The sequence below is a fragment of the Accipiter gentilis genome, chromosome 14 (genome assembly GCF_929443795.1).
Source record: "Accipiter gentilis chromosome 14, bAccGen1.1, whole genome shotgun sequence".
Classification (NCBI taxonomy): domain Eukaryota; kingdom Metazoa; phylum Chordata; class Aves; order Accipitriformes; family Accipitridae; genus Astur; species Astur gentilis.
In genome coordinates, this window is record NC_064893.1 from 14,627,567 (window position 1) to 14,647,314 (window position 19,748).

The 19,748-nt window shown below is 39.6% G+C and overlaps 1 protein-coding gene across 1 annotated transcript in view; it reads left to right on the forward strand.

Annotated features, from left to right (window-relative positions):
* TBX20 (T-box transcription factor 20) overlaps positions 1-15,720 on the forward strand; it is a 40,463-nt gene extending 24,743 nt beyond the window's left edge. Inside the window, exons 7-8 of the mRNA XM_049816314.1 lie at positions 6,050-6,159; positions 10,092-15,720. Coding sequence (XP_049672271.1) covers positions 6,050-6,159; positions 10,092-10,432 — 451 coding nt within the window. The 3' untranslated portion in view covers positions 10,433-15,720. The remainder of the gene's footprint in view (positions 1-6,049; positions 6,160-10,091) is intronic.
* Positions 15,721-19,748: the final 4,028 nt, after the last annotated feature.

Sequence of the window (19,748 nt, forward strand, 5' to 3'; positions counted from 1 at the left end):
TTGGTGGCTCTGTATTAGCTTTTGGGCCAAATTAAACTTCAGCTCACATGAGCCAATGTAGTCTGATGGGCCCTGGTTCTTCCCTGGTCGGAAGTGGTTCAGTTTTAGTCTAAGCGGTGGAATGGAGCTACTTTGTTCTGGTCAAGGATTTGGTTCGTACTGTGTCAGAGCTGAATTAAGTTCTTATGGTCAGTCTGTAATATTCACCTATCAGTATAAGAGCAACTATATGTAGCAAATTAATATGTCTGTATGTTTGTGCATGTGTAAAATAGCAACTAAAAGCCACAGGAACATGAAGGCTAAGTCATATCTGAACGGTGGTTCTGACAGTGTTTATTGTTCACTCTTAGCTGCTGTTATGGAAATATATTTGTTCCTCCTGCTGTGTTGGGTTTGTTGTTGTTGGGGTTTTTTTTTGTTTGTTTGGATTTGGTTTTTTTTTTTTGTTGTTTTGGGTTTTTTTACAGACTTGTTTTTAGCACTTGCATCTTGGACAAATTAGTCATCTTTTCCCTTAAAAAAAAAAAAAAGTTCTACTACAGTGCAACTTCCGACAAGTTTATTTTTGTGCCTTCTCAGCCCATTTATTCCATCTGTCTTCACCTCACCTCACTTCTGATGTCTTCTGTTATCTGGGCTTTCTTCCAAACATACTAACTGGCAGCTACAAAAAAAGGAAACCTTTGAAATGCAGAACTAAAGAAGTCATTCAGGCTGCAAACTGATAATTCATACACTTTATATCCTGTTCTGGGTTGGTTTTTTTTGTGTTGGACTGAAAGGCCAACCAAACATGGTTGTCAGTTTTATTATTTTATTATTTTCCTTATGCTAATTTTTTTGTATTAACATTGCATCTGTCTTGTAAAGAAAAAGACAAAAAACGTACGAAAAAACGAAACCTCATGCCACCAGGAATAGGGTGCGGATTCTGAGGATAACCTTACCTTTTTTCTCAACTAGCGCTTGGATAATAAGGGGAAAAAGAGAAAGCACTTAACAGGTTGCTCAACTCCACTCTGAAATTTGTGCCTCTTGCAGCCGAGACAGTAACTTCTGCAGAAGATATTGAGTTCAGAGCGCCCGGCTCTGCCAGCTGTTCTTTCTCACTGCAGTCTGGCTTTTGCACGTTGTCTTCAAAGGAGGTTGAATCTGGCTCCCAGTGGAATGGGTGCCTGCCTATTACATCAAGTTCATCCTCTTTGGAGCCATACTGTAGATCTAAGATGGATACTAACCCAGGCCTGACTCCAGCAAGCTAGTTCTGAATTAGCTTTTCTAACACTTTCTGCCAAAACCAAATATGTTGCCCCTTCATCCCAAAGGGAGAAGGTAGGCTTCCCATCTCCATCCCCCAGGTGCACTCTCTGCCAAATTCAGGGAAATCCATAGCTTCAGGTGCATGCTGGCATGCATCAGCATCAGTGTTGACAGTGCGTTGTGGCCAGGTGAGCCCCCTTCCATATCACCAGGGCTCATGGTCATGCGCTTCAGAACCAGGGTCACAGTGATCACCAGGCTGCTGTGAATGCACAGCCGAAGCAGAGTAACAGCAAAAGGAGCAGAAAAAATGACAAGAAGCAGCATCAAAGAGATGCCTGCTTCCACCTACAAAGAAGCACTGTTCTTTTCATCTTGATTAAAGATCCTGCTCAGGGTAATCTGGGACTTTACTGTCTCCCAAGAGAATTTCTGTAATCTGGGTTGACAGCGAAAGGAAGTGAGCATCCTCAAGCAGGGCCTCACTCCTCAGCTGCTTCCCAAGTCAGCTCTGTTTTCTGCCATCTCCCAGTTCATATCCATGGCAAGATCTTGGGTTTAGTCCGTAAAGTGTTAGTGAATTGTTTGTCGGTTACATCAGGATTTTCCTGTCTACTTTTGATCCTCTGAGACTACTCTGTACATACAGGGCACCGTTAACTAAATAAGGCCAAAGACTCAGCTTGTAGCTGCAAGACATAAAGCATCCCTAGCTGGAAGTTTAGTTTTGGAATCAGTTGCCAGCAGGGACAAGAGCGAAATCTTTAGTCAAGACGTTAAAACCTGCCAAATAGTAAGATGCTCCCTGTGCACCCTAAACCCTTGCTAATTGATAAATTCTCCCAACCCTGTGCTTCCTTCAATTCCCCGTTCAAAATTCACTGTTTTATTTCTTGCACAGAGAAGTGCTTCGTTCATAAACAGAGGTTTATTGACAGGGCTGGGCTCACGGTGTGCTTCTGTGAGATTACAGATCATTGGGATCAGCCGGAGCCTCTTTCCCTTTCACCTCTCCTCACATTTGTCCTGCCTCAGCATCTTCTCTGTGGGTGTGCTAGCCAATACGAGCTTAGTTTTTTCCACTCCATTTGGCATGCGGTTCCTTCTTCTTTTTCTTGAACAGCTTCAGCCCCTAACTTGCCCTTCTCCAGCCTGTCATCTGCTACTATTATCCAGTTGTACACATAGCACAGCTTAATCATATTAATATATTATGCCTATGTGTGCGTTTTTCCCCTCCTCTGGGTATTTGCAAGATATCTGTGAGTCGAAGAGCAGTCTGGAAGGCTGAAAATTGTTAGTGGACCACACAAAAGAGTCTGACAGAAAGAAGACATCGTTCCTTTTTCCAGCTGGCAGCTTGTCATCTCTCAAAACAAAGTTTATTGCTAATAGAAGAAACTGTGGAGTTCTAAGATACATTAAACGGTAAAAATTGTTAGGTCCAAGTATTAGATAACAAGTGTCTGATCACAAACTAAGTAACAGAAGTGCAGAGTTGAGCACTGAGTAACTGGGAGTCACTTTGTTCTTCAGCCAGTTTACTGTGGATCAGCTCTGAAAAATACTAAAGGAAAGCTTTAAAAAGCACCAGACTCTTCACTTGTTAATTTTTTTTTTGTTGAGCAGAATCATAAAATGGCAAATATTGGTTTATTGTATGGTAATTTATAGATTTATTTCCATACATCCTTTGAACCACATTGAGATATCTGAAGATGATGCATACAGAACTATAAAGCCAGAAGTTTAAATTAGTGTCTTGCCCTCGTAGTAGTAGTAGTAGTAATAGTATAAAATTCTGGGACTTTAAAAATTTTATTGGTCCACTCTACAGAGCACCATATTCTAGATATCCTAAACAGTTCACACTTCCATAAGCAGAATTTTTGGGATGATTTTGAGATTTAAGTCCTTTTGTCCCCAGCTGAAAAAAGGGTATAAGCAGGAACCCATGTTCCCGATTGCCAGCTTTGTTCCTGCATTTTGAACTGGACTTGACAGTGCCTTAAATCTTGTTGTTACAGTTTTGCTTCCTCCTACACATCTACTTTGGAGAAAGTCCTAAAGCACCTCTGTCTTTAAAGGGTGGAGGAGGTTGGCCTCCTCTTTCCAAGCTATGTGGGAAACTCCACACATTTCCATAGATGAGATGAGTTGCAACCGCTTTGTTCCCCAAAAAGACTTGATCTCCAGGTGGTGTTCTCTGAGCATGAAATAGTTGAGCATTGCGCAAAGGCCACCACCCTTTTCCTTTGAAACACAAAGGGCAGGAAAGATTATCCCTTAACTTAGGTCACTTCTCTAGGATGGGGGAGGCCGGAGCGCAGACTTTGGCTCTTGTTTTTCTAGGTGGCAGAAACAGTGCTTGGTGGGATAACTCAGATATACTTCCTGAGTGGAGAAAATACACCACTTCTTGTTTTTCTTTGTTTCCTTTTGCACACTTAGGTGGTTTTCTGCTCAGCCTTTTGCATTTTGTAGGTCTGTTTTGGAGGTTTCTTTCCACATACAACACATGCTGCATATAAGAGTGTCCGCTTGAAGGCTGTGGGGGCCAGATGCCTAAGTTCTGGTGTGAATCTCCAAGCTTTGCGCTCATGACGTGAATCACAGCCTCAACCTCTAAAATGAAAAATTAGTAGACATGTTGTGATTTTAGCGTAAACCACCGACATGGTTAGGCAAGATAAGCATATACAGTTTTGAATATTAATGCCCAGCTGTGCAAAAGGAACTGCTTTTGTGAATGAGTTGCTTTCCCTGATCCAAGTTTCCTTGTTAGACCATTCCCTCTGCCATAAAAACCTTTGCTTCTTGTGCCAATGAAGAAGATTAATCTTCTAAAACCTTTAGCATACTACCTGCAACATTACAACATTAAAAATAAATAAATAAACCTACCACATAGTTCCCTGGTTTCAGATTTAAGGTTCACTAAGAAGTCACCTCTCTTTTTCCTTTAAAGGAAGAAAACCATATAGAATAATAGAGTTCTCTGTCTAGCTTACAAACCCATCTGGAAAGAATTTTGTCTGCAATAATTGTGGGCATTTGATTTAGCTTTAAATCCCTGTAGGTAATTCAAATGTAAATTTATTGGGGTGAGTTTATCCCTAAACCGCCATTGGATCCAATGTTTTAGAGGTGAATTTGGCCCACTGCATGGAAACTAGAGCCTGCATTGTTTCTGTTGCATCAAAATATTATTACATGCTGTAATGTCTGTTGTTATAAGCAGACCTTTACTAGAAAAAAGTCAGTACAGGCAATCACCTGAATCACATACATTTTTCAGACCTTTAAAGATTAGTAACTCTTTGGTTAGGAATATGTTTACAGACTGGTACCTAAATCACTCAGACAACACTGGTCTAATCCATTATTCAGTTATTCTGTACTTGTTTGAGATAGATAGTCTTTTTGGTTAAGTAGAATTCTTTGCATTTCACATTCTGCTTCAGAAAAAAAAAAGTTTCAAGAGGCATTCAGCACATAATGTAAACAATGCCATCTGTCTTTTTCTTTGTAAAATCTTCTTTGAGATAGCCCCGATATGCCTACTGTTTTCAATCACTTAAAAGGCAGTAATTCAATTATATAATTCTCTATGTAGGAGCTGCCATTGCTTTCAGTCCACTTCCAATCCTGACACAAGTAAATCACTTTGATAAGATCCCCTTTTTATTTTTTTTTTTTTTCTGAGGAGACTAGCATAAGTAATGATGCCAGTGATAGACCAAGGACAAAATGACCATAATGGGCTTTCTGTAGGAAAGAAAAACATGTGCCATTGTGATTTATCGAGTTACTTGGAAAATGTTTTTTCCTTGGAATTTCTGCAACAGCCACACTCTCCAAGCGAAGGGCATTAGCAAGTATGAATGGCCAAATGGTAAATTCAGACAAAACCTTCACCCAGCAGCAGATTTAAACAGCTATCACTACCTAGATTTCTTAAACGGGAACAGAATGTCAAAGCCATTTTGGAAATGTGCCTAGGTCATATTCAGCTTTAGTATAATGCCACCTACTTACATGGAAACGCGCTCGGAATGTGTAAGGTTGGATCTTCCTTACAGACTGCTGTGGCTTATCGTGCAGATATGCCTTCCTTCTATTTAAAAATCGTTTGGGTGACTTCAGTGCTTTGTGCCACCAGCAAGGCGGGGGCCTGGCAGACACGTCTAACCTCCCAGAATAGACATGGCATGAGATCGGTAGTATCTGTAGACTTCCTGCTATGAACTGGTTTCCATTCTGATGCTGAGAAAGCATGGTTAGAGCTGAGCTGTCTCTAGACACATCTGTCTCTTGCCCCTGATTTCAGAAAAATGGGAGAGCACCAGATGAGGTGGTCAGGTGTGATGTGAAAGCTTGTTTGGAAGGAGCTGGACCACAGGTGTCTCTTTGAACCCAGATTGGTGACTCAGCATGAATAACCCCAGAGCTTGCATTTCCAAATTTGTGAAGAGTGCTGGTCTTATATTCCCCGTCTGAGACCACATCCAGGAAAGGCAGTGGGAAGTTTGCTCTACTTCATCTGCCGAAGAAGCAGTACCACGCAGGTAAGAGGTGATGAGCAATGTTAAAACGCTGCAGGCCAAGTTCGGCATTTCCAGTGACATGCTATGGAGGTAACCCTTTTGTTAAGTAATTTTGGAGATTCTGCGTGAGAAAGCTGTGATCTGAACAGGGAAAAGGCAGCATGTTCACTGTATTTAACCTAATGGATTAGTAGGCTGTTCAGGATGTTATTGATACGGTGTGTTGTTTCCTTTCACAGAGAAAGCGTGGAGAGCCTTATCCAAAAGCATTCCTATGCCCGATCCCCCATTCGAACCTACGGAGGAGAAGATGATCTTGGAGATGATAGCCAGGCAACACAAAGCAGAGGTAGGAAAATGTGCTCACGAGGTAAACTGTGGTGACCTAGTTATGCTTGAGAAAAGGAGGACCACAGTCAGTGCTGTGTTACTCTGAAGCATTTCTCTGGTGTGTCTTTCTGCCATTAGGTCCTATAATGAAGAATAATACTTGTTACCTTACGGCTCTTCTGGACACCTGATATGCCCGTGGCACTAGTGTGGGTAGCTAGTTCAGGAGGCAGCTCTAGAGATGCCTGTACAGCCTTTGCCAGCAGAACTATCTCTGCTTCCTCTTCAACATGGCTGAAAAACAGGTGACTTCGTTACCATGGTGCTGAGAACAAGCTAAGGCTTCCCATCCCTTGGCAGGACTTACTAGCTGGGGCTCAGCACCGCTTGTAAAGTATCATGTAGATGTGCCATTTGCTGCCCCTCCAGCCTTCTGTGAACAGAGGACTTGGTTCTGACCATCTTCAACCAGCCTGTGGTTAACCTGCTTTGGTTCTACAGGAAGAAAAGTCCATAGCTCCCTGGAAAAGTGGTGTTTAATTCTTATCCCTTGGTCTCTAAAAGGTGCTTTTCCCACTGAGGCAATTCACCTCAAATGCTTTATCAAATGGTTTGTCTACTTCAGCAGTCGCAAGAGTAGGAGCAAAGCAGAGCTGTTCTTTGTGGGGCTACTCACTGGACAAGTTGCATCTGTCATAATTTGCCACTGGAAATAGATCTCAAACCCATCCTGTGGGATCTCTGACTAGCATAAACTTGTGGTGCATTATACTTTGCATGTTGACTTTGTGACCTGCCTGACATGCAACAGCCACTTGAGGTAAAGCAGTTCTATCTGCCTTGCGACTGGCAGTGCCCTTGTCTTGTCCTCTAACTCCATACAGTGTTGCTAAGATAAGAGCATTATTTCTGTTCATAAGCTCTTTGGACTTCTGCAGGGAAAACATGCTTATTTTTAACCACAAGTTGCTCTTCAGCAAAATGTGATTAGGTGGGCTTGTTCATACACGTCTATTCCGAGAGCAGCTCCTTAGATTGCGGAGTTTCTGGAGCAACTCCTCAGCTGGTACAATCCCATCCTTTCACATACTTCTGGGGGATTACCTCGCTTCACGTCAGCTTAGATCCTAGGCCAGTTATTGCTGAAGACAGTGTTAAATTTTCCCTTGCCAGAAGTGCTCAGAGCAAGGCACCTTTTCTCCAAGAATTACAGTTCTCCCTGGTAGGATGTCCTGCTTTGGGAGTGACAAAGCGAATGAGGGGAACCTCAGTATGAGAACGGGCCTTTAGAGCCTTTCTCTTCTGAAGAGAATCCTGAGGAAGGTGTCAGAGGATGAAGGAATCGTTTATTAAAATTAATTTTATTTATAATATGTACGGGATACAGTTCTGCATTTACTTGCAATATGGCAAATGAGTAAGTGAGGAAGATGATGAGTCGTGGCAACCAACTTTTTTCTGATCTGGGAGCCATATGCTAACGTAGGACGTGGTTGTTCTGGGCAACCAGAGGCATGCACAGAGGGTAAAACATACTGCTCTTGCAGATGACTACCTTGTACTGCCTTCACTCTCTGTTTAGGTCTGGTGTCCTTAAAAAAGAAAAAGTTGTCCAAGACACAAGGAGAGAAATAATGACCTTACTGAAACTCCACAGACATTTTTATTTCTTCTGATGCATTTGAAAACTACCTTGCATGCAGAATTGAGGGGTGTCCTTCTATATGTACGAGAGTTGACAGCCAAATACAAACACTGCTGGGTGGTGTGTGTTATAAGCCCTCTGAGGCCTTGACTGCCTCAGAATTACTACAGCACATTTCCTTGGCGCTGGCAAATGAGACTTTTTGGAGTACTAAGTTGTAATTAGAGACCATTGCAGTTGGAGGAGGAAAGGGCACTTATGGAGGTTCCTCATGAGAAGGAATCATATCCTTTGTTCTGTGTAGAACAAGGAAAGTCTATCACTGCTATTTATTTCTAATTACATGCAGAGCGTTCTCATCTCAGCCAATTTCAGCCATCTAAAGATGGAAGTGGCTAGCCTTCAGTAGTATATTTATCACAAGAAGCCTGTTTCCAAAGGAATTAACAGATATGAAATATATAAATCCAATTAAAACTCTTTAATGCATAATGTCTGGGTGCCTGTGCTCCAGCATTTGCACGTGGGATTCATGGTAGCCACCTGGAACAGAGCCAAATGTAAAACTTCTCGTCAAATACAGATTCACATCCTGCTTTCCCTGAAGCGCCATAAAGCTCAGGGTGTGGTGTTATCCTTATAGTTTGGCTCTGGATCCTAGCTCCCCAGCAGTTAGGATTTGGTTCAGTGGTGGGGTCAGGATTTGGTTCAAGTCTGGTTTTACTGCTGAGCTGACACAATTTCTCTTCCCTGCTACTGGGATGTTTTACTTGTTTCATTAAGCAGAGGAGAAGTTAATCAAGAGTAGCCCTCTTTCTGATTTGAGAATATATCCCTAAAGAGTTTTATGATTTTTTAAAAATAATAATCTGCATTTTTTCTTTCTATTGTTGTTTGCTTATCGTTTTGTTTTGAGTACGTGGCTACCATTGGTTAGTATACATAATTCCAATATGTTTACCTTGACAGATAGATGTCTTCATATTTTTTCTTCTCACAGTTTGGATGAACTATCTTCTAGAATCAGATTTCTGAAACCAATACCTGTTGCAAAATTTGTTTTCTCAGAATGTTTTGCAATACTGCCTTGGTATTATATTTTGCCAAATATTCTTGCCAGTAAATTTATTTCTTAAAGAAATATTTCCTCCATGGACAAAGTTGGACAAGAAAGAAAATACAGAAGGGACGTGAGTTGGATTACTGTTTGAATAGGAATAAAAAAAATAAGAGATTATTTATAGGATTTTATTGTATTCCCCACTTCTAGAAATCAGATATCTGATGATGACCACATGCGTAGAGGAACTGCAGAGGCGAAGGGCAACATCATCACCAGATTATTTGAAAATGACCATGTATAATTACCAAAACAAACTGTTCATTTTTTCCCCAAAAATTTTACTGTCAAAATAAAATAAATAATTAGTTCTAATTTACAGATACCATTTTTCCTTTTTTTTCTGATTTTTCAATCTTCAGAGAAAATGTGTTCTGAAAAGGTGGAAGATTTGTGAAAAGAATTTTTGGAACTTTTAAGATTAAAAAAATACCAAAGAAACTGCTTCCATTTGATCAAATAGTAGATAATTACCCCAGGAGCAAGTTTTTAATATTTTTGTGCCTTTCACTTAAAACCCCACACCTCTTACTATGATTTAGCATTAGTATTGTTTCTTAGAACACTGTACGCAGTTGGAAAAATAACAAATGTTTTGACATTTTGGAATTTTTTGTTCTATATTTTGGAAAAAGCCAAGTTGAGTGAAAAGATGTGGTGTTGGCAAGTTTTACTGGGGTAAAAAAAAAAAAAAAAAAAAAAAAAAAAAGGAAAACTTGTAGTGAGGATTAAATTTTTCTGCATTTTTGCCAGACTGAAATTTTAGAAAAAAATAACCAGTTCTGCTGAGGATCTGATGTAAAAAGCTACAATCATGTCTTCAAAACAGGGCTGTAATGCAGTGAGATTCCACATCAGGGCAAACACTTCAGTGTTTAGTGGCAGCATTGCAAGGTTCTTCAGTGTTTAATACCAAAAATGTCCAATGTGCAAAACTGATTTTACCATGCAAGCCACTGCAGCCAGCTTCTTAAAACGGAAATTTGTCTAGGATGCAGTGATAAAGGACAGCAACTGGCCAATAATATTATAAAGAAAGAAATAAGGGTAAGTATTTGGGAAGTATTTCTGTTGACTACTTGTCATTAAAATGAGCCTTGCTGTGAAAGACTTTTCCCTTTTTGCTATTTTACCAGCTTTGTGTGTTGCAGTGCAAATGTCAGGCATTCTTTCTCTTTGCTTGCAGGGTCAGCCTTTACAACATCTGATAACCTGTCTCTCAGTTCCTGGGTATCTTCCTCAACCAGTTTTCCTGGATTTCAGCATCCACAGTCTTTGAGTGCCCTGGGTACCAGCACTGCATCCATAGCTACACCCATTCCTCATCCAATCCAAGGATCTCTGCCCCCATACAGCCGCCTGGGAATGCCTCTTACACCCTCTGCTATAGCCAGTTCCATGCAAGGTAGTGGCCCCACTTTCCCTTCCTTCCACATGCCTAGGTACCACCATTATTTTCAGCAGGGTCCTTATGCAGCTATCCAGGGACTGCGTCACTCCTCTGCAGTGATGACACCATTTGTATGAGTGATGTGAGACAAGAGAAACGTGAGATTTTAAATGTACAAGTTCGGTATGAAAAATACAAGGGACCTTCCTGAAAGGCCTGTGGCAGGACTGCTGAACTCGTAACAAACCAGCTAAGAAAAGGCGTTATGGATATAGATTCCTCTATTGAGGGATCACAAGAAGAGAGCGTGCAGCTTGGAGCTGCTCACAGATCTATGTGTAACACAGCCAAAATGGATCCCAAAGTTCCCAGGATTTTTGGTCACATGCAGCTTGTTCCAAAGGTGCATTATACCTAGTGGAAAGAGATTGTGTTTATGCAGCAGTGTACAAGTTAATTGTGTATAGGTTTTTTTTTCATATGCTAGAAGAATTCTGAAAAAGGCAATACTCTTACTCATCTTCATCTCTTCTTGTGACTGATGAGCATCTCAGCAGAAAAACATATTGCTATAACTTTGAGCATGTTTTAGGCTATCTCAGCACGCATTTGCTGGGAACGGGACAAAGTGGAGAAGTCCGCTGTCCTTTTTAAAAGACTGGCTTATATTCACCAAAAGCAGTATTTCTTAGATGCTACTATAATCCCAAAGAGAAAATTATTAACAAGTCTGTCTGTCTTTGTTTCTTTCACAAAACACTTACCAGATCCAAAAAGGAACTGTGTTACAGGACTGTAGCAGTAATGATGTATTCTGTCCTTCAGTCTAAAAAGAAGTTTGTCCTATATCCTAGGAGGAGCAATTTAACTGTCTATTGAGGTATGATGAAGGAAAATGTTGATTTGGGAAAATCTGTTACTTAAACTTAGAAACCCTAGATATCGAATCTTTAAATCAGTGCTTGTTTGCTGCTGCACTTGCCACCACAGAGCTGTTTCTAGCTGCAAATGTGTACCAAGTTAACTGAATTTCAGGCTAGATCAGTCTATAGACTCTCTGGATCAAACTGTAATCAATGGGCTCATATAAGATGAGTAGCATTGAAGTATCTTTCTACTTGTTCTGATTTCTTGGGTTTGGTCACAGCTGTTATTATACAAGCTCTTTGTCCAGGAAAATGAGGGTTGTACTTTCTGGTTTTCCTTGCCCCGGTAGAATGGTGGAGTTTCCTTGGGAAAATATCAGTGCAGAACTTCACATGTAATTTTTTTTTAAACTCATATCCGCCTTTTTTCAGTTAGTAATTAGGGTTCTCATTCAAAGTACTGTCCACTTTTTCTAGTATGTTATGTCTGATGCAACAGAAGTATAAGAAAAAATGTCCTCTCTGCAGAGAGCTAGCATGAATCCTTTGCACTGCTGAAAAGAGTACCAATGCGATGCTGGTTTTCTGTGTGGTGGGAGCTGGGATTTCACTGTAAATAAGAAGTCAACACAGAGTTTCTGTGTAGAGTTGCATCCAAGTTATAGATGATAACGCATCTATTGATAAAAAAGAACTAGCAATCCAATCTCATATATTAAAGATCTGTGTAGAGCTGGAACACAGAATGGAAAACAGACTTTTTTGGTTATTTGACTATTCTCCTCTACTTTTGACCAGTGTGTGTTGGTATTGTATGGTAAGAAGCAGAGTACAGTACACTGAATCACCTACCTCCCACCTCTGTGAAGTGCAAGGCAAGTCATGCACCTTTTTTTGTCCCATTGCCTCGTCTTACATGCCCCATCACACAGAGCAATGACAACCACCCAGGCTTTTCCCAGTTTCTACTGTAGGCCAGTACTTACATCCCACAGATAAGGGCCATCTTTATGTATTTCCCAGTAGCTGACTTTAAAATCTTGTCAAATTGGCCATTTCAATCACCTCAGCTATCTGCAGTATCATCCTAATTTCCTTATACTCACTGTTGGACCTGCTGATAAAAAATGACCTGAGGCAATTTGCAACTTCTGTGCTCTGTATGTGAATGAAAATGAACTTTTATTTACAGTTTCTGGGTTCAGAGCTACTACAAGGAGTTCCATAAATGAATATAATAGATCAACCTCTGCAGTATTTAAATAGCTTAGATGAGACGCTGAATTTGGCTTGATGTATCCAAGTACTAGATTTTGCTCCAGGATATCAGATTCACCTGAAAAGGGCATGTTGCAAGGTTGTGTCTACTTATGACCCATTTTGATATAAACCCCCTATTTTACAGGAAATTAGATGATACTGGCCCCACAACAACATAACTCTTCACGTACATATGTGATTCCACAGAAACGAGAATTTCAGAGGAGATTTGGAAGAAAATTTTAATTCCTCTCCTTCAGTTGCTTGACTTCTGTTAGAGTTGTATGAAGGCCCTACAACAACATGCACTAAAGCCTGTTGGAAAATTCTATTTATCTGTTTCCCTCTGCAGCTCCATTAACTTACCTGAAGTTTCAGGGGATGTGGTTAGGTTCAGAATTCAAGCCAGTAGCTTTAATGCTGATACTTCCATCAGGAAATGGTGAAGTAAGTAGGCAACTTTTATACAACTCTAGAAATAAGTTTAGAACACGTAGGCAGATTTAGGCATGCTTTACAAGTCACATAAAGCCTGCTTATCCATTGACCTGTCCTTCCTCCGTGAAGCAAATTCAGAGAAATAAACTGTACAATCTCTTTAGCCCTGTCCCAGTCCCTGTTCTGAAAACACCAATATTTGACATGCAGAAATGCCCCTGATACTGTTTCAGAGAACACTCTTCAGGCTCTTCCTGGATAATGAAACTGGATTTTGGAAACATCATTTACAAAAACATTAAATGAAAGACAAGTGCTTTTCACTATGAATAAAATATGATTCAGATCTGAAAAAGTATGGCAGTAGACTGTCCCTATATAAAAACATAAAGCCAATTCCTAATCCAGATTCTCTGTGATGAGTTTCATATTGTAGATGATGCAGAACTATCTGTCAAAATCCACAGCTTGATTTTTCCAGTCAGGTCAAGTCTCTCTCAGTGGGCTTGTCCCTCCCCACACCGCTCTCTGGCATATGCTGCTCTCTGATGGTTTAATTCCTTTGCATCAGAAACCCATTGGGTTCCCCACTAATGCAGAATCACAGGCAGATCCCAAGCAAGGGAGTGAAGGCAGCTTGTGAGAGCCTTCCCCATGAATAAGGTCAATAGGTATGTCCAGTTCTCACCTCTTCTTCTTTGCCCTCACAATCCTACCTCCAAAACCTGTTGTGTAGAGTTGAGATTGACAGGGACCACAGGACGCCTGAGGAAGAGATCTTGCCACCTTGCAAGGTTTCTTCTCCCTGTGCCTCTCACCTCCCTGTGGGCACGGGGCAGCATGGGAGGGATTCCAGGGATAAAAATCCTGCCCCGCTGCAGTCAGTTGCAAATTTCTTGACTGTAACGGAGACAGGATTTTATTCAATGTTCTCACCTAAAAATAAAGTCTGCTCTAAGAACAGTGACTGCAGCAACAGCAACAATACAGGAGTTCTACAGAAAGGACTAAAACCCAACAACACGATTGGAAAGAAAATGAATGTGAATTTGTAATTAATTGGTTAAAGAGTGAAATCGCTTTTCCTAAAAAAAAAATTTATCTGTACTACTTTGACAATAACTCAGTAATTTATTTAAGGAGTTGCTGTACTGCTGTCAAAATTATATCACTTTCAGGACAGAACATCTGTTGCTGGTAGATAGCCTAGGAATGCCAAATATAATCTAGAGTTTATTTTCTAATATAATTCACATTTTGTATCCCATGAGAAGTGCTCTTCACCTTTATGAGCTCTCTTGGCTGAGCAAACTGGTGCTGGTTTATGTTGTTGGTTTTTTTAAAGAAGGGTAGAGAGAACATGCCTGAATATGCTTTCAAAGAGAATAATAACATTATCCTCCAAAGTGTTAAAAGTACTTTTGGGTGTTTTCTGGATTACCGTTTTATCCATAGTTAACAGCGTCAGCAATTTAATCCAACAAAAGTGTCCCAAAGACTAACAAAGCTGATTTAGATGCATTTGTCTGAATTTTTTTTCTTCTACTTTTAGAGCTCTGAGAGAAGCCAGACTTAAAAAACATTTTAAATTTGGCTGCTTGGTTTGCAGTATTGCTTTATATGGCCTAAGGCAGTGTCAAAGATAGAAATTCAGTGCCACTGGGTTTCAGTGGTACTATTCTAGGTATAAACTGACAAACAAGCATAGACCAAGTGGATAAAGGTACAGAGTTTCTAATGGAAATGCTTCTTCGTGAGTTCAAAGATGGTAAGTTGTCTGATCGCTAACATACTTGATAGTACAGTCTACAAAATGCAATTGCAAATTTTCTCCCAGAAGGCTTTATCCATGGAGGCTGGGGCACTGCATGAGCATGTACACATGATGTTGCCACTTCCAACATCCAGCAAACACTGACCAGCATTTGAAAATGAACTTCTTTAAAACTGAAAACATTTGGGCTGGCAACTTGATGATGCAGTACATCTCTTTATGTGTGTGTACTATAGGGAAACAGAAATGTCCGTGAAAACCATTGCAAAAACTTGGGGAGCTTTCCAAAACTGTAAGTTTATATAAATTGTGGTAATTTACCCCTAGATAAGGTGTAAAAGCAACAGTGAGATCAGTGTAACACTTAGGGCTCCTTATCTGGGAGGCAGTTATGGCCGCAGCGCTTACACTCATCACCTGCAGAGGGATGACGTTCACTCACTGAAAGATTAATTTTGGTTTTAGTGAGATCCTATTCTCACTATTCCTTACAGAGCATTTTCTGCTGCAGGATGTGGTTCCTTTACTAACCACTTACTTGCTGGCCAGAGGATTTATGTATTATGCTGTAATAAACTGCCCTTGTATATCATCTGTAGCTTATCAAATGGCAACTTCTTTTTCTTTATTTTATCTTTTTAAAAGAAAACTAAGCAGTGATTTAAATAAACTCTGAAATAACTTTTAATGATAGTTTAAAGACAAAAAATACAGTTTGCTGTATTTTACCTTTAGCACATTTAAACAATCTTTTTTTTAATTATTATTATTATTGTACCTTCAGAAACATGAGGAAGGATTTGGTTTAAAAATAAGGAAGGCAAAAAACTGGATGTAACCTCTTTAACAGAATGTACCACAGTTCTGCTGTTTGCTGTGTTGACTTTGTTGTTTATAATGCATTGCTGAGCACATTCACCATGTATTGAAGTGTGTGTTTGTGTGTATGGGGTGGGGGTAGGGGGAAATCTTTTTATGGAAAAAGAAGTTATGAACGTAAACTATGAAGCAACATCTAATGAAAAGTTTCTTTTTAAGTGCAATATATTTATTTCTGCTAGAAATATAATATCAATATTATGTAATATTTGAAGCATTAAATGTTATTTGTAAACAGCTTAAAATTATATATATATCACAAAAATTGTACAGAAGTGCAAATGTGTGGATATTCAGTTTCTTTCATTAAAATATTGGGTGTTTTGATATATCATTCTTATTTAGCCAAATCTTTCTGCTTCTGTTGTTTTTCCTCTAACCAAGTCACTGAGTGCAGTGGAACTGTAGACAGGTTTTTCTGAGAGTGCACAAAGTCCAGTAGGGCTGCTCATCTGCAAAAAGTGGTCTAAATCTTGGATCCACATGGAGTGATAGCTGTACTGTAGTTAAATACAATTGTAGTTTGCATATAGTTACACAAATTATTTTTTTCAAAGTGCTCTGCAGTCACGGTCAGAAAAATTGCTGGTTTTGCCACCAGAGCCCAAATAAGTGGCTGAAACATGGGGTTCCCAGGATCCCCAAGATAATAAACAGAGACCTAGGAAACATAGTCTAAGAGGAAAGTGGAAAGGAATTAGGTCTGTTTAGTCTGGAGAAGTGAAGATTGCGGAAAGATATAATGAAGTTTTCAAATGTATGAAGAATGTAAAGAAGCAAGGAATAAAACCTCTCCATATCTGCTGCAGGCTTTTATTTAATAGGATTTTAATTCTATTTTAATAGCATATATCAAAGTAAGGGAGAGTTACCTGAGATATCTAGGATATTCAAAGAGGAGGGTTAGTGAAGCACAGCACTAGATTGCCTAGAGAAGATAAGGAGTAATGTCTATCACTGGAAGTCTTTAAGAACAGGTTGAACATGCAGTAGTCACGAATGATGTGATTAGAGCTAATCTTGCCTTGGGACAACCAAATGATCTCTTGAGGTGCTTCCAAGCTTTCTATGAGAGCCATTTTCTGACAAAATCCTCATTTGCTCCAGAAGTTTTTGTTACACACCTGTAGTTCAGCTTGTCCTCGAATCAAGATCAGCTGCTGGGTCTTTTGCAGCTAGTTCACAAGAGCTGCTGGCTTACAAAGAACTCGATGTGACAGAAGAGCTGCAAGGTCCTAAATGAACAGCAGCAGTATTGCCTTAATTTGGTTTTGTCTGTGACTGCAAGCAAGGAGAGAACAGCCTGAGGTAATTCAAATCCACTTTTAACTATGCTGAGTTGCAACCGTGCATTAATATGGTTTTTTTTTACATTTGGAATACACGAAAATGAGAACAGCTCACTGAGTTGGTAGCTGTATATGAAGCCTTTTGTCTCTGTATTATATTTTTATGCTGTCTTGGTAGCAAAAAACATGTATTAGCTCATGTATATTCAGTGCTGTGAAAGTCTTTTGCTTAACCTAATGTAGAATCACGACCTTTGGGAACAAGTTGTCTGTGCAACAAACACCTGCATAATTGGAGCCTTTATTTGCTATTGTCCAAAGAGAAACCAGGGGATTAAACAAAGTGAAGATTCTGAACTGCCTCCCAGTAGGGTTACTCTGAAGAGACTGATTAGTCATGATGACTGTAGGCTGCCCTGTGTTTCATATTTAGAAAACAGATTTGTATCCAAATTATCTATCTTGGAGATAAGCAGTGCAGAAAACAAATGATTTGGAGAGTGGTATTTTCTAAACTTCCTGTGCAGAAGCACAATCAATGCACAGATCTAATGGTATGCTAGAAATAAGGGGCAAGAAATGGTATTTTGAATCATGAGTAAAAAACCATTTCAAGTACACATAAAATATTTAGATTATACACCGTCTGTTCAATATATATAAACTAACAATAATCAGTCATGATAATTCTAAGAATAAAGAATTAAACTGTCCATCATCTAATGCCCTAGATCCTTATTAATGTTAGTCATTGATATCAGGCTTGGTCAGTGAGGCTCTAGGGATTTTTGTGGGAACTACAGAAGCTGATCCTTGTTCCCCATAGTAATAACCAGAGAGACTAAGAAAAACCTATGGGGATGCCTTCCAGAAAAGTTTGCCAAAGAGGTTTTTTTGATGAGTAGGATGATAATTTCTCCCAGTGCAGAGAGTATTAGATAATTCACCACTGCAGCATTTTTAGCTCTGTTAATATAAAATACAGTTTTACAAGCAAACCCAGCAAAATCTGGTATTTTTAAGGATTTTTAGGTTGGAAAGCAGGCTTAATACAGGGACTCCATTGACTAAGTAATTTGTTGAATTAAAATCATCAAGCAACCATGCTGAATCATTTTGGTCTGTTAGTTGACTTTGAATTGTTTTTATTCTCATTCTGAAGCCTGCCAGACATATGTACAGTAACTTTTGAGTGGCTTCAGGTTTCTGTGTCCTAGAGAATCTCCTGGTCTTGTGTTACGTTTTCACTGACATCATGAGTACCTGCTTCAAAGTTCTGTGCTCTTCTGTGTTTGGAGAAGGGTGGTTAGCAGAAATGGTGATGAGATGAATAATTGTCCTTCAGATATGCAAGGGACACTCAGCTAGCTCTTTGTCTGTTTAGTTCAGCCAACAATTGCAGGGGAATAGCTCAAACAGTAAGATGAATTAAAGAAGGGCAAATGCTTGCAGCTGAATTTGTAATTGATGATATTTACAACAAATAACTCCCCAAAAGGTGGAGGTGTTATAGTTCCTTCACACTGCAGCTTTTCTCTGCTTAGGTGCTTAACTTCTGGTCAGTTGTTCTGAAAGATTCATGGAAGTGGTGAAGTATGTAGCAAAAAATCTGTGTGTTCTACCTGCAGCAGAAGTCTTTTATCTACTCTTTCAGAGGCAATGCATTCATATATCTTTGTCACCTCAAACTAGAATTATTATTGTGCTTTTTACATCAGTCTCTGTCTTAAGGCATCTTAAAATGTCCTGAAAGCAGTAATATGGAATTGGAGAAGTCTGTGATGTTCTTACAGTCTGCGCTGTCTTCCAGTCAGCTTCTAGGGACAATGCATACCATAATTTTAACTATAACATACTAAATCATTCAGGTATTTGGTGTCATCAGAATCCATTCTCTTTCTTTCTCTTTGAGTTCTCACAGAGCTGGAATTAAGTTGTGATACTTAAACTGGTAGTCTGTGCTTAACAGGCTGCAGGACTTGGTCTGCCTTCAATCAGGGGTCTTCCTATTGAAAATCAGTCCTCCTGTTCTGCCTGTACTTGCATTTTTATATGCTTTTATGAGACTAAGACTCTATTGGTCTTCTCTGGTGTGAAAGCTGAGTGTGGGAGTGAGCATTTTTTTTCCCGATTATCTTACTCCCCATCTTGAAGTCATGTTGATACGCAGCCACTTACAAATCTGGTATTATTTCTCCCTGTGCTCTTTCATGGATTGATCCCAAGGCAGCCAAAAGAAGAATTAATTTTTATCTTGATGCAAATTGTTGGCTGTAAAATTTGCATTGATGATACCTGAACATGTACCCAGGGCTCTGGAATGGCAGGCTTCAGTTGCCTTCCTCTGAATGTCACAGCTTTTAGATTTGAGACACCAGTCATACTACTCATCTTCAATGATACTACAAATAAGTTAGTAGTACTCGGGAGATTTATCAGCCTGACTTTATTTAATCACTCCATTTTCAGTTAACATAGTCACCCCAAACAGTGCATTTCCAGAGGATGATTAGATTGTTTCAGATGGTTGAAGTCTTTGGCCTTCTTTGCTTCTTCATTTTACAATGCACTAGGAGCCTCGTGCATTTTTGTATGAACATATAAAAGTCTAACACTTGTGCCCCTTAATTTCCTTTACAAGGCTTTAAACATTTTTCAGTTGTTCTTAAATGAATTAGTATGTACTGTATAGCCTGCCTAGCACTTAAGACAACTTGGCATGGTTTCCAGTAGTTCTGGATGGACAACTACTTGTGTTTTCAGTCACAGAAAATGTTTTCCTTCCTACACGCCTGATGAGGGAAAAGACTAACAAGGAATACTATAGGCTGAGATTTCAAAGCCATTACAGATGTCGATGCACAGTTCCCACTAATTGTAGCAAGAATCATGCTTCTAAGTCCTGTTTTGAAAGTCTTTGCTATAGTGTTTGCTATTTTGAAAGGTT